This window comes from Cheilinus undulatus, linkage group 1, assembly GCF_018320785.1.
Source record: "Cheilinus undulatus linkage group 1, ASM1832078v1, whole genome shotgun sequence".
NCBI lineage: Eukaryota > Metazoa > Chordata > Actinopteri > Labriformes > Labridae > Cheilinus > Cheilinus undulatus.
In genome coordinates, this window is record NC_054865.1 from 50,478,149 (window position 1) to 50,490,755 (window position 12,607).

The window sequence follows — 12,607 nt, forward strand, 5'->3', positions numbered from 1 at the left end:
GTTGTTTTTGATGAGGTGTTTGTCTGACCTCTCAGGAAACAGGCTTCTGGTTCATCTTCCACCACGTTCCCACGGGCCCCTCAGAGGGCCTCTACCCCCCAGGACAGACTGAGCACACACCGATGGGTCAGTTCATCAACAACAGAGCCCACTCCAACTACAGGGTGAGTCACAGAGCCCCCTCCAACTACAATGCAAAGTATTTGCCTCCTTCCTGATTTCTTACTTTGTGGATATTTGTCACACTGAAATGTTTCAGATCACTAAAAAATTTCATATTAGAAGGCGATAACCCAAGTAAATACAAAAGGCAGTTTTTAAATGATGATTTCTTTTATTAAGGGAAAAAGTAATCCCAACCTACCTGGCCCTCTGTGAAAGACTACCGACCCCCTAAACCTAATAACTGGTTGTGCCATCCTTGGCAGCAACAACTGCAAACGTTTACAAAAGCTGCCCATGTGTCGTTCACAACGCTGTGGAGGAATGTTGGCCCATTCCTCTTTGCAGATTTTTTTAAAATTCAGCCACACTGGAGGGTTTTCCAGCACGAACGGCCTGTTAAAGGTCAAGCTGCAACATCTCAATCAGATTTGAGTCCAGACCTTGACTAGCCTACTCCAAAACCTTCACTTTGTTTTTGTAAGCCATTCAGAGGTGGACTTGCTGGTGTGTTTGGGATCATTGTCCTACTACATAAGCCAAGTTCACTTGAGCTCGAGGCCATGAACTGATGGCTGGACATTCTCCCTCAGGATTTCTGGTAGAGAGCAGAATTCATGATTCCATCAGTAATGGTCCAGGACCTGAAGCAGCAAAGCAGCCCCAGACCATCACACCACCTCCACCATATTTGACTGTTGGTACGATGTTCTTTTATGAAATACTTAGTTTTACTCCAGATGTAACGGAACGCACACCTTCTGATAAGTTTAACTTTTGTCTGATCTGTCCACAGAAAATTTTCCCAAAAGTCTTGGGGATCATCAAGATGTTTTTAGTCAAACGTGAAATAAGACTTTGTCCTTTTTTTGTCAGCAGTGGTTTTGGTCGTTGATGCCATTTTTGCCTTTCTTTTGTGTCTTTAGGTGTTGTTCTGGGTTCTTTTGTGACCTCCTGTATAAGTCATCGATGCTCTCTTGTTGTAATTTTGGTTGGCCAGCCACTCATGGGAAGGTTAATCACTGTTCCAGGTTTTTCTCCATTTGTGGATAATGGCTCTCACTGTGGTTAGCTGGAATCCTAAATCCTCAGAAATAAGATTGTAAGCCTTTCCAAACTGATGGATGTCACTGACTTTGTTTCTCATCTGTTGTTCAAGTCCTTCAGACGGTGTCATAATGTGTTGTTTTGTTAGATCTTTTGCCGTACTTCACTTTGTCAGACAGGTTCTATTTAAGTGATTTCTGGATTCAACAGGTCTGGCAGTCATCAGGCCTGGGTGTGGCTTCTGAAACTGAACTGAGCTTTCCAAAAAGTGTGGTTAATCACAGATAATTTTTGGTTTAACAAGGGGCACAATTCCCTGTTCAAATAGGGCCAGGTAGGTTTGGATGGCTTTTTTCCCCTAATACAAGAAACCATTGTTTCAGAACTGCATCATGCATTTACTCAGGATATATTTGTCTAATAATAGAATTTGTTTGATGATCTGAAACATTTAAGTGTGACAAATATGTAGAAAATCATCAGAAATCAGGAAAGGGGAAGTACTTTTACCGATGATCCATGGTCACAGGTAGAGCCAAAGACAGACACTTTAACATCAGCCATGTGCTGCCTGAAGTCATTTAGATATTTGATCAGCTTTTCCTAACAGATAAGATCAAAAGAAACAACAAATTATCATAAAAATGTACAAAATGTATGAACCAGGTAAGAGGTTACAGAAATGTTTGATTATTATTTTTAGGAGAAGTTCTAGGTTGATTTGGAGCGGTGAAGTAATTGTGTTGACAGCAAACACTTTATTGTTTGTAACAGGCCTCAAATCAGGTCACCTCCCTCCCATTTCAGGCCTAAAATTGTGCTCAACATCATCTAAAGTGTAGTCAGCCCTGTACGGTGTGTTGATGCATTTGCAGCTCATTACCTCCAGTGTTGTCTAACACAAGTTTTTAATTGACTGCTGTGTCTGAAGTATTGAAAGCTCTCCATCCCTAAGAGCAAAGGAAGGAGAAAAGCAGGATTATGTTGTCAGATTTGAGGTGCTGAGAAACAAAGAGAAGAAGAACAAAGGCTGAAAACAGTGAGAAAGCAAAATGAAGACCAGATAAGAGGAAAAGAGGATGTGGGGAGAAGAAGGCAGAGATGGAGAAGACATGAGAGTGTTGGAGCTGCCCGAGGCCTGCAGCAGCTCAGCTCATGCACAGAGAGATTTATGAAGTACTGGTAAAAGGAAATTGTTATTGTTATCTTCATACTTTCTCTTCCCCAGGAGCGATCTCCTTTCTGTTCTATTTCACTCCACCTCTCCTTCTTCTCTTTTAATTTGGATCATCCTAACAGGAGTATAACTCATGTCAGGCTGCAACCCAAGGGTGTTTATGAGAGGAAGGGTTGTGTCAGGTCTGCTGGCTGTATTTTAAGAGCACCAACACGATGGTGGTGTAAAGAAGGAAACTTTTTGGGGATAAGCATTGGTAGAGTTTAAACTTAAGGTCCAAAGCTTAAAACAAAATTAATAAAACCAATGAGGGTAAAAGGAGCATGAGATTTACAGGTGGATAGATGCAGCATCAGCAGTGTTGCAGGAATGGGACTGGGCTCAGCCTTAGCAATGAGATGAGGAGTTCAGTCATCTGGAGAAGGCTCTGAGGGCCCCCAAAAGGGGCCACTTCAGGTGGTTTGGGCATCTGATCAGCACTCAAAAAAGGAAATTTCAGACCTACTCAAAAACTGCCTCACTTGGTGACAGGCAAATGAATTCAGTTTATCCTGCTAAGCTAAATCGAGCCATTGTCGTTTAACTACTTCTAAAACGGGGCTACACCTAATTTCATCTGAAATTCTATTTCTGAAATTCTTATACCAATATTGCTTTTGCCCCATTTTTGCCTAAAAGTTTCTAAATTGCTTGGAGTAACTGTACCCTTCTGCAGTGCTGTATAGCTTTCCCAAGTGGGCTCTCCTTAAGGGGGCACCACACTGAAGATTAATGCCATAACTACTGCAAAATTCCTTATACTACCAAACATCAAAACTCCCTGTTAAACGTTGCTGCTCAACTTGACTTCATACAGCTTTTTACTTGAGTTGAACTTGAGGCTCCGACTTAATTAGGACTAATATAATAATTATATTAACACCACACACTAAAGGATTATTTGCACTAATAATTGTTAGTGACAAGTCTCCCCCGCAGTAGTCGGGGGAGGAATTGTGAGGTAAATTGGGCCAAACAGAGGGTCTACATTTTCTAGTGGTAGCCCCAATTTGGGAGTAGATTGAGGAGAAGGCTTGCTCTGCTTGACCTTTTCATTGTTCTTCTGTCTATCATAGGCTGGTATGATCCTGGATAACGGAGTCAAGACTACGCAGGCAACTGACAAGGACAAGAGACCATTCCTGTCTTTGACTGGAGCCAGGTTAGACTCCTCAGCCTTATTATTCTTCTCACAATGTGACTAATAGACATCCAGTATGACCAGCTGAGCCACAATCTCCACCGGGTTCATTTCCGCCACGATCCACCTGTGCCACAATTTAGCATCAGCAATGTTCCCCATTCCCTGTTGGATCAGTTTCTGAAGTACAGCCTAGCCCAGACCAGCTGGATCACAGGATCACTAGTCATGCAAGAATAAAGAAAAGGAACATTATGCAGATGAGCTATGTGGAAATTTTGAATGCATAACTGCCTAAGAGTCCTTTTGTGGTGGTCGAGGTCAGTGGAACCACCAGGGTAAATATACTCAGTTTGCACAAGAACCCTTCCTGTGCATGTCAGACTCCATTATCCTCTAGGTTTCCACGCACACAGTCATATCATCGTGCTCATATTTGGACTGGTGGTGACTCAACCAGGACTGAAAATGAACGATTTTTTTCTTTAAATTGGCTTAAAGTACAATTGGCTTCTTGTTTAACATATTAATTATACCCATTTTGCAGAATTACAGTAAGAGTTTTGGTGGTACATCTTTCTATTTATCACAACTCTAATAAAGGCTTACTCTGTCGTTTCTCTTTGTATTGTTGGATGCTGGTGCTCATTGCTATATGATTTAGGTACGGTCCCCACCAGGATGCTGACCCCTTCAAACCCAGGATTCCGGCTCTGATCCACCATTTCGTGGCCTTTAAGAACCAGGACCACGGAGCCTGGCTGAGAGGAGGAGATGTGTGGCTGGACGACTGCCAGTGAGTATCACACTCAAGCAGGGGTCCAAAATAGAGCAGTATGCTGACTAGGAAAAGTACTCCACATGTTTGATGGCAGTGAGATAAACAATAGTGATTTATCGACGTTTGATAACATTTCATATCCTTAAAGCAGAGGCCAGACTTCATGAGTTTTAGTAGAGTGAATAATCAGAATAATGAACGTTTGAAAGACCAGTTTAATAATAATAATGCATCCACCTACAGCCAAGGACCACTCTTCTTATATGGGGTATCTTAGCATAACAGCTGATTGGACTGTAATCATGCTTAAAACGTGTAGTCTGACCTCAGTATTAGACCATGTCTGTGTTCATCTGAGGGTACAACTGTGTCTGATCTCAGCACTAATTTTCTCTCTCTCTTGGTCAGATTTGCTGATAACGGCATCGGCCTCACTCTTGCGAGGTAAGCATACCTCCACCGTGAAATCAATCTTAGTTTTTCCTGTGGAAATGAGACTGCTGATGATGCATTTAGAAAAGTGTGAATAATTATAAAAGCTGGCTGCTGAGGGTTCTTGGTGTGGAATTTTTTCTCAAACAAACAGCATATGAATTCCACTACCAGTTGCCTCTGAATAAAACAATAGCAAAGATGACTAGTGGAAACTGACACCCTGCTCAGACCATTTTGGTTTTTTATATATATATATATTTTGCCTTTATTTTGATAACACAGTTAAAGAAAGGGAGACAATGGGCAGAGAGAGTGGATGAAGATACAGTATGTACCATGCTATGATCAGGAATTGATCCTGCAGCTGGTGTGTTGAGGACCCTAGCCTTCGCTGTCTTGGTTATATGGATGAATTTCACGTAATGAGGGAGAAAAGCTGTTCAAAGTGGCCAAAAGGCATGTGGGAGACTCCATGGTCAAGAGGAATGAAAGTTCTTTGGTCTGATGAGACCAAAATGGAGCTTTTTGGCCATCAGACAAGACACCAAATACTGCACATCACCACAAACACACCATCCCCACTGTGAAGAACAGTGGTGTCAGCATCATGCTGTGGGGATGCTTCTCAGTAGCTGGTCCAGTGGTCAACAGAGTAACTCTGTGACTTTTTTCCAGTTACTTTTCTGTGCAGAGAATGAAGAGGCTAAACCTAAAACATTTTTGATCCCACCTGCCTTCCACATGAATTGGAATTGGAAATGGAATTGCAGCTCCTCAATCACCTGACTGAAAAACAAAGAGATCGTCCAAAAAGACACATGTTGCATCTGTTCTAAATGGGTTAAAATCCCAGAGTGTCCCAGAAACATCATATGGAAAAACATAAATAAAGGGATTATTGGAGCATGCATACTCAGTGATCTTTTTTCATGTACTAATTCACAGAAATAATCTAAGGCGACGGAGTTTCAGGTTGAAAACATTTACTCTTGTATCATTTTTAATTTTTCTAATTTGACCCCAACACAACATAAGGGTGAAAGATGATTAGTGTGAAATGCTCTGAAACAGAATTAGGATTAAATTTAAAGAAAATCTCTCTTTTGTCTCCAGTTCTATGAACAATTTCTTACTTCGTCTGGTGTGCATTCATTCCTGGTTATGGCATGATACATAGCATTTCTGATGACAGTGCAACCTACCAAATGCTTCTTTTTCATTGTGCAAATTGAGTATCCATACTGACCCTGCAAAAATCCCTGCTGCTCCTGCTTACCTCTCCCTGTCTGTGTGTGCAGTGGAGGGACGTTCCCAGACGATGACGGCTCCCATCAGCAGGTGATAAACTCCCTGTTTGTCGGTGAAAGTGAAAATCGTGGGATGCCGCTCCCTGACAACAACATCTGGGGCCCTGGTGGTTCTGATTTTACCGAAAGAACGCTCCCTCGTGGCATGTAAGTGACCAGTTTTCCTGTTTCAAGATTTTGTTTTGGATTTTAAAAATGCAACTCAGCTTTTGGTGGCTCTGGTTTTTGTTAGCAGTTCTGGTAAAAAAAGGCTTTAGCAGAAACATGTTGGATTTACAAAGAGTTTCTGGTACTGACGTCAGATGTGACAAAAAGGACTTCTCGTTGTTTTTTATGGGATTAAAAACATCCATCTTTTGCAGACACGAGTACTATGATGTCACTTGTGACAGTAGACTGCAGGAGTTCTTATGTTGGCATGAGGCCACTATGCATGTTAGCTGATAGAAATGCCCTATATGGACAAAAGTATTTCAAGTGTTTCAATCAGATCTGTTGCCACAGGTGTATAAAACAAACATTTGTGATACAAAATGGATCGTTCTGAAAAGCTCAGTGATTTCAAGCATGGTGCTGTGATGGATGAAATAAGACAGCTCGTTGCTGAGCAGCTGCATTCAAGCCTCACATCGCCAAGTCCAATCCCAAGCATTGGATGGAGTGGTGTAAAGCACACTGACACTGGACTGTGGAGGAGTGGAGATGTGGTCTGTGGAGTGAGAAATCACACTTCTCTGTTTGGCAGTCAGAAGGGTGAGTTTGGTTGGGAGAATGTTACCTGCCTGTCTGCACTCTTCCAGCTGTGAAGTTTGGTTGAGGAGGGATAATGGTATAGTGTTGTTTTTCAGGGTTTTGGCTAGGTCCCTTATCTCCAGTGAAGGCCAGTCTTAATGCTTCAGCATACTGAGATATTTTGGACAATGCTATGCTTCCAACTGTGTCAACAGTTTGGGGAAGGTCCTTTTCTATTCCAACATGACTGTACCCCTGTGCACAAAGCAAGGACTATAAAATTATGGTTTGATGAGTTTGGTGTGGAAGAACTTGACTGGCCTGCACAGAGCCCTGAATGCTAACCTCAACTCCATGGAACGGAGATTGCAAGCCAGGCTTTCTAGTCCAACATCAGAGCCTGACCTCATAAATCTTTTACAGAATGAATGGGCACAGAAACAAACACAGAAGAACTTGTGTGAAGCCTTCCAATAAGAGTAGGGGCTTTTAAAGCTACAAAAGGGGGGCCAACTCCATATTTCAGTACATGTACTCAAATATATTGTCATTACAGTCCATACTTTGTCCATATATTGTCTGTTCTACATGTATTTGGGAGCCATAAAAGTAACAGGGAGTAACATAACAGAATTAGCCTACTTAACACAAATGTCAGTGACTCTGTCCAGTGATCTGAATTGAAATTCTCACTTCAGCTAACTTGATTTGTCACCTTCTCTTGATCAAAAAGCTTTTTTTCTCATCATAAGGAGGAAATTCCTTGAGAATTTACCCACATTTCCATGCTCTCATGGTAAAATCAAGTAAAAACGTATGCATCCTGTCTCTTGCATGTTTTCTTGCACCTAAAGTCCAACTAGACCATTTTTAATTATATAATTTAGAGACAACAAAGCTTTCTGCAGGATTTCTCATTAGGAGGTTGTGGATCCTGAGACTGAACCACTGTGTGAAAAGTATGCATGTGTTTGTTCTTTGTGTGTTTCCCTGCAGAGATTTTCCCATCCGAGGCATGCAGATCTATGATGGACCAATCAACATGCAGAACTGCACTTTTAGAAAGTACACCGCTCTGGAAGGGCGACACACCAGCGCCTTCGGCTTCAGGCTCAACAACTCCTGGCAGAGCTGCCCCAACAATAACGTGACCAACATTACGTTTGACCACGTACCTGTGAGTAGGCGTCTGTTTCTGATTCAGCTTTTTAGATATGTGAGCTGAATCATTGCTGAAGGGTTAAATCTGATATCATCTCCTGAAGAGGATTTCTTGATATTTGGAATGCATCAAAATTTTCTGAAATGTTTTATCCTGAAATCAATGACTGTAAAATTGACTGAACTTCCATAAGAATAGATTACTACTCTGTAACACTGAGTTCAGACTACACAATCTTTTTGCCTCTTATGGTCACTGTGTCAGATTAGGGGATCACAGAGCTATAACCTTGACATGCCATTAAGAAGCTTTTAAGTTTCAGATACTATCAGGAATTATGTACTTCTTAGATTTGACCCAAGAGTATCTCAGATTTTGTTACCCCATCTTTCCTCCTTAGATCACATCTCGGGTGTTCTTTGGGGAGCCTGGACCCTGGTTCAATAAGATGGAGATGGACGGCGACAAAACTACCATCTTCCATGACATCGATGGCTCAGTCAGCGAATATCCTGGAGCCTTTCTGGTCAAGGAGGACAACTGGCTGCTCCGGCACCCAGACTGCATCGATGTGCCCGACTGGAAGGCCGCTATCTGCAGTGGGCACTACGCACAGGTGAGATAGCAGTTGTCAAACCTTCACTCTTATTAAAGTTTTTTTAGTAACTCTATGGATTTAGATATCCTTCCTCTGAACATGCGGATGAGGAAAAAAAGGCGAGACAACCATGGCAACCACTCAATGGCTGTACTCTGTGCAAACAGTGGAGTCCATTTGGCTACAACAGATGTTTTTTATTCTAGAGACCCCAACATCGACCCTCTTCCTACTTCCATATCTACTCTACAGCTCAGAGGATGAAATAGACCTGTCCAGCTCTGATAGGGCGGTTTTTGAAGAGACAGGAGATGTTTAGAATTAACTTTACCACTCACTGCCCCCTTCCTGGTTTCTTATTTTTAGCATATTTGTCACACTTTAATCTGTCAGATCATCAAATGAATTTTAATATTAGATTAAAATAACCTGAGTAAATACAAAATACAGTTTTTAAATAATGATTTCATTTATAAGGGGAAAAAACATCCAAACCTACCTGGCCCTATGTTAAAAGGTCATTGCCCCCTAAACCTTAAAGCTGGTAGTTCTACACTTGACAGCAACAACTTCAAGCAAGCATTTGCTATAATTCTATAAATCTTTCACATCACTGTGGAGGAATTTTGGCCCACTCTCCTTTGCAGAATCGTTTTCATTCAGCTAAACTGGAGGGTTTTCCAGCATAAAAGGCCTGTTTAAGGTTGTGCCACAGCATCTCAATCAGATTTAAGACTAGGCCACTCCAAAACTTATATCTTGTTTTTCTAAGTCATTCAGAGGTGGACTTGCTGATGTGTTTGGGATCATTGTCCTGCTGCATAACCCAATGTGCTTGAGCTCGAGGTCATGAACTGATGGCCAGATATTCTCCTTCAGGATTTTCTGGTAGAGAGCAGAATTCATGGTTCCATCAGTTACAGCAAGTGGTCCAGGTCCTGAAGCAGCAACGCAGCCCCAGACCATCACACTACCACCACTGTGTTTGACTATTAGTATGAATTTTTTTTGATGAAATGATGTGTTAGTTTTACTCCAGATGTAAGGGATGCACACCTTCAAAAAGTTAAACTTTCAACTCATCAGCCCACAGAATATTTTCCAAAAAGTCTTGGGAATCATCAACATACACTTTATTTTATTGTGCAGAAAAATAGAATTACAATAAATTACCTTCCTAACTGAGATGTTTTTCTTGGCAAATCTGAGACAAGCCTTTGTGCTCTTTTTAGTTAGCAGTGGTTTTGGCCTTGGAACTCTCCCTTGATGCCATTGTTGCTCAGTCTCTTTCTTATTGTTGAGTCATGAACTCTGACCTTAACTGAGTCAAGTGAGGTCTGCAGGTCCTTTGATGTTATTCTGGGTTCTTTTGCGACCTTCTGGATGTGTCGTCACTGCACTCCTGGAGTAATTTTTGTTGGGCCTGCCACTCCTGGGACAGTTCACCACTGTTCCAGGTTTTCTCCATTTGTGGATGACGGCTCTCACTGTACTTGGCTGGAGTCCCAAAGCCTTAGAAATGGCTTTTTAACCCTTTCCAGACAGACTTCACAGACTTAACTCCATGACTGTTGATTTCTCCAAATGAAATCATCATATATGAAAAATATCTGTAAGGTGCTTCTGAAAAAAGGAGGTTGTAGACAGTTTTGTGTAGTTCCTGTCTACTTTCTTGGCTATCGAAGGAAATGCAGAAAATAACAATAGTGTCGAAGTGTATATTTTTAAACTCAAAACATACAAATATTAAGTAGCATTTGAAAATAATAAATATAAAACCTGACTTTTTACATGACTGCCTCTAAAATATTTAATGCAAAGTGCAACAGTGGTCTTGTTGTAAACTTAAAGGCTTTTCTGCAGGCATTTTTTTAAACCTCTCAGGTTCTCCTCAACACAAAAATAATTGTAGCCTTTTATGGGGTTATGTAATTGCACAGCCTGACATCTTAATGTGATTAAATTAGATTGTGCAGAACAAGTCTATGAGGCGTCGCCCAGACAGGTGTGAAATACATCACATGGCATGGATATGTGAAACAGTTGATCTGGTTAGGTGAAGACCACAATATTTAGATTTTAATTTCAGTCTCCAATTTCATTGCTTATCAGCAGGAGCAAAGTAGACAAATTTAATCATTCATTATAATGAGTAATGATTATACAATAAGATTATAAATGATTAAAAGAGGAATTAGAATTAAGCAGTCCAATTAATCCATAATTTCCTTGAGAGAGGGAGATTGTGTTGCTTCTGCAAGCTTCCTTTAATGCCGAATCGACAAACTCACAAGAAAACTTTTAATCCACAGAGTGATAATTCCCCAATCAGTGATGGTAAAATCCATAATTCAAAGGAAACTTAGTTACCCTCCCAGATAGTTTAGTTTCATTTATTTTTTCTCAAAAGGCTTCCAAACTGCCCTGAAAATAACAGTCCGATTAAACTCCCTTGGGTGTGATCCGTCTCAGGAGTTCCAGATCGATACTGATGCCTCTTTGATAGCTCACATCGCCAATCCATCTCAAACCTTCTCCAGTGAATGAGTCACTGCTATCTTTATGTTTTATCTGGCCAGACATGTGGTAGAAGGCCAGTAATTTATGAAGTAATTTATGACGAAGATTGCCTCATTGCCAGGTGAATTGCACTAATCCCATTCTCGTAAAGTGAAGGGATCATAACCAAGAAATGATGTGATTATAACCTCTTAGTGCAGGTTCATCTCCAGCCTTGTAATTTGGAACGTTCCTCTCTTCCCAAGAATTCCCAACCAATGTTTTCACTGCCTGTCCCCAATCTGACTTTTCACACATAACCAAAATCACACGACTGCAAACAAGCTACTGCTTCACATTGTCAATACGGACCAAAAAAAAATTTTTGACATCCTTAATGATTTTTAAACATGTAAACTAACAGTGTTTAGCAAGTTATCATGAATAATTTGACAGCACCAGTCTTAATACTAAAATATGCTTTCTAACTATACTGTCCTGTTTCCTTCAGATCTACGTCCAGATCCGAAACCCAGCTCATCTGGACATGCACATCGTGAGAAATGAGTACCCTGATCGGCCCCTAACCCTGGAAGGCGCTCTTGGAAAGAGAAAACACTACCAGCAGTTCCAGCCTGTCATTACTTTAGCTAAAGGTTACACCATCCACTGGAACGAGGCAGCACCAGCAGAGGTTGTCATCTGGCTCATCAACTTCAACAGGTGAGTAGTACCATCAAACTATGACCTCTTGATCCTTGACATGTGCTCTAACATAAGGTTAATCAGGAGAGACAATACAAGTTTACAGTGATTGATTTAACTAATTTTGATGACAGAGAAATGTGGAATGTCTTTGGCGGTTAGACTCCGTCATTATGGCTTCATGTACTTGAAGGGGTAGTGAGGCCGACAGCAGGAGTCTAAACACTGGTGGGGGTGTTAATGAGGGATGCAGGAATAGGTGTGCAGAAGAGGATCTGGACCAGATGCTGCTGAACTGAATGGAGGTGGTTGGGGTGGAGGAGGGTTGCAGCGTCCACACTGAAACGACAGGCTGACTTTAAAAGAGAGGATGACAGATTTAAAATATTGCACGATAACTGGTGAGCAAGGTTGTGACAGAATCTGATTAGCTTGGTACTTAAGAGATTTAATGCCCATAATCAGCTGATCATCAGAGCGGGAAGAGAGAAAGAATGGAAGAAGGGAGGCATATGAACGAGTAGTGACTAATGAATGAGTATAAACAGCCTTCCAGCTCCATATGTGGTCCGATCTTGATTTTCAGTATCTGTTGTGTTTGTAGTCAGTCTTCACCTGGGAAACAATAGAAGAACAGAGGTCAGATCTTGACATGAATATAACAAAGAGTCTGAAATATAACAGCACAACATGACAAGCCTCCCACCATGAGCCACACTAACATGGTCCCCGTGGGAATATGGTCTACTGGGATTAATTCTTCTATACCCTAGTCTCTAAATGAGATTTGACACTAGTAACCTTATAAAGCAGATGGATCAG

General features: G+C 41.3%; 1 protein-coding gene across 1 annotated transcript in view; it reads left to right on the plus strand.

The window, feature by feature from the left end:
• Window positions 1-12,607, plus strand: part of LOC121513444 (cell migration inducing hyaluronidase 1) — an 82,512-nt gene that overhangs the window by 63,329 nt on the left and 6,576 nt on the right. The window contains exons 16-23 of the mRNA XM_041793215.1: window positions 36-164; window positions 3,502-3,587; window positions 4,231-4,362; window positions 4,756-4,791; window positions 6,081-6,236; window positions 7,818-7,998; window positions 8,384-8,599; window positions 11,592-11,803. Of these exons, the coding sequence (XP_041649149.1) occupies window positions 36-164; window positions 3,502-3,587; window positions 4,231-4,362; window positions 4,756-4,791; window positions 6,081-6,236; window positions 7,818-7,998; window positions 8,384-8,599; window positions 11,592-11,803 (1,148 nt within the window). The remainder of the gene's footprint in view (window positions 1-35; window positions 165-3,501; window positions 3,588-4,230; window positions 4,363-4,755; window positions 4,792-6,080; window positions 6,237-7,817; window positions 7,999-8,383; window positions 8,600-11,591; window positions 11,804-12,607) is intronic.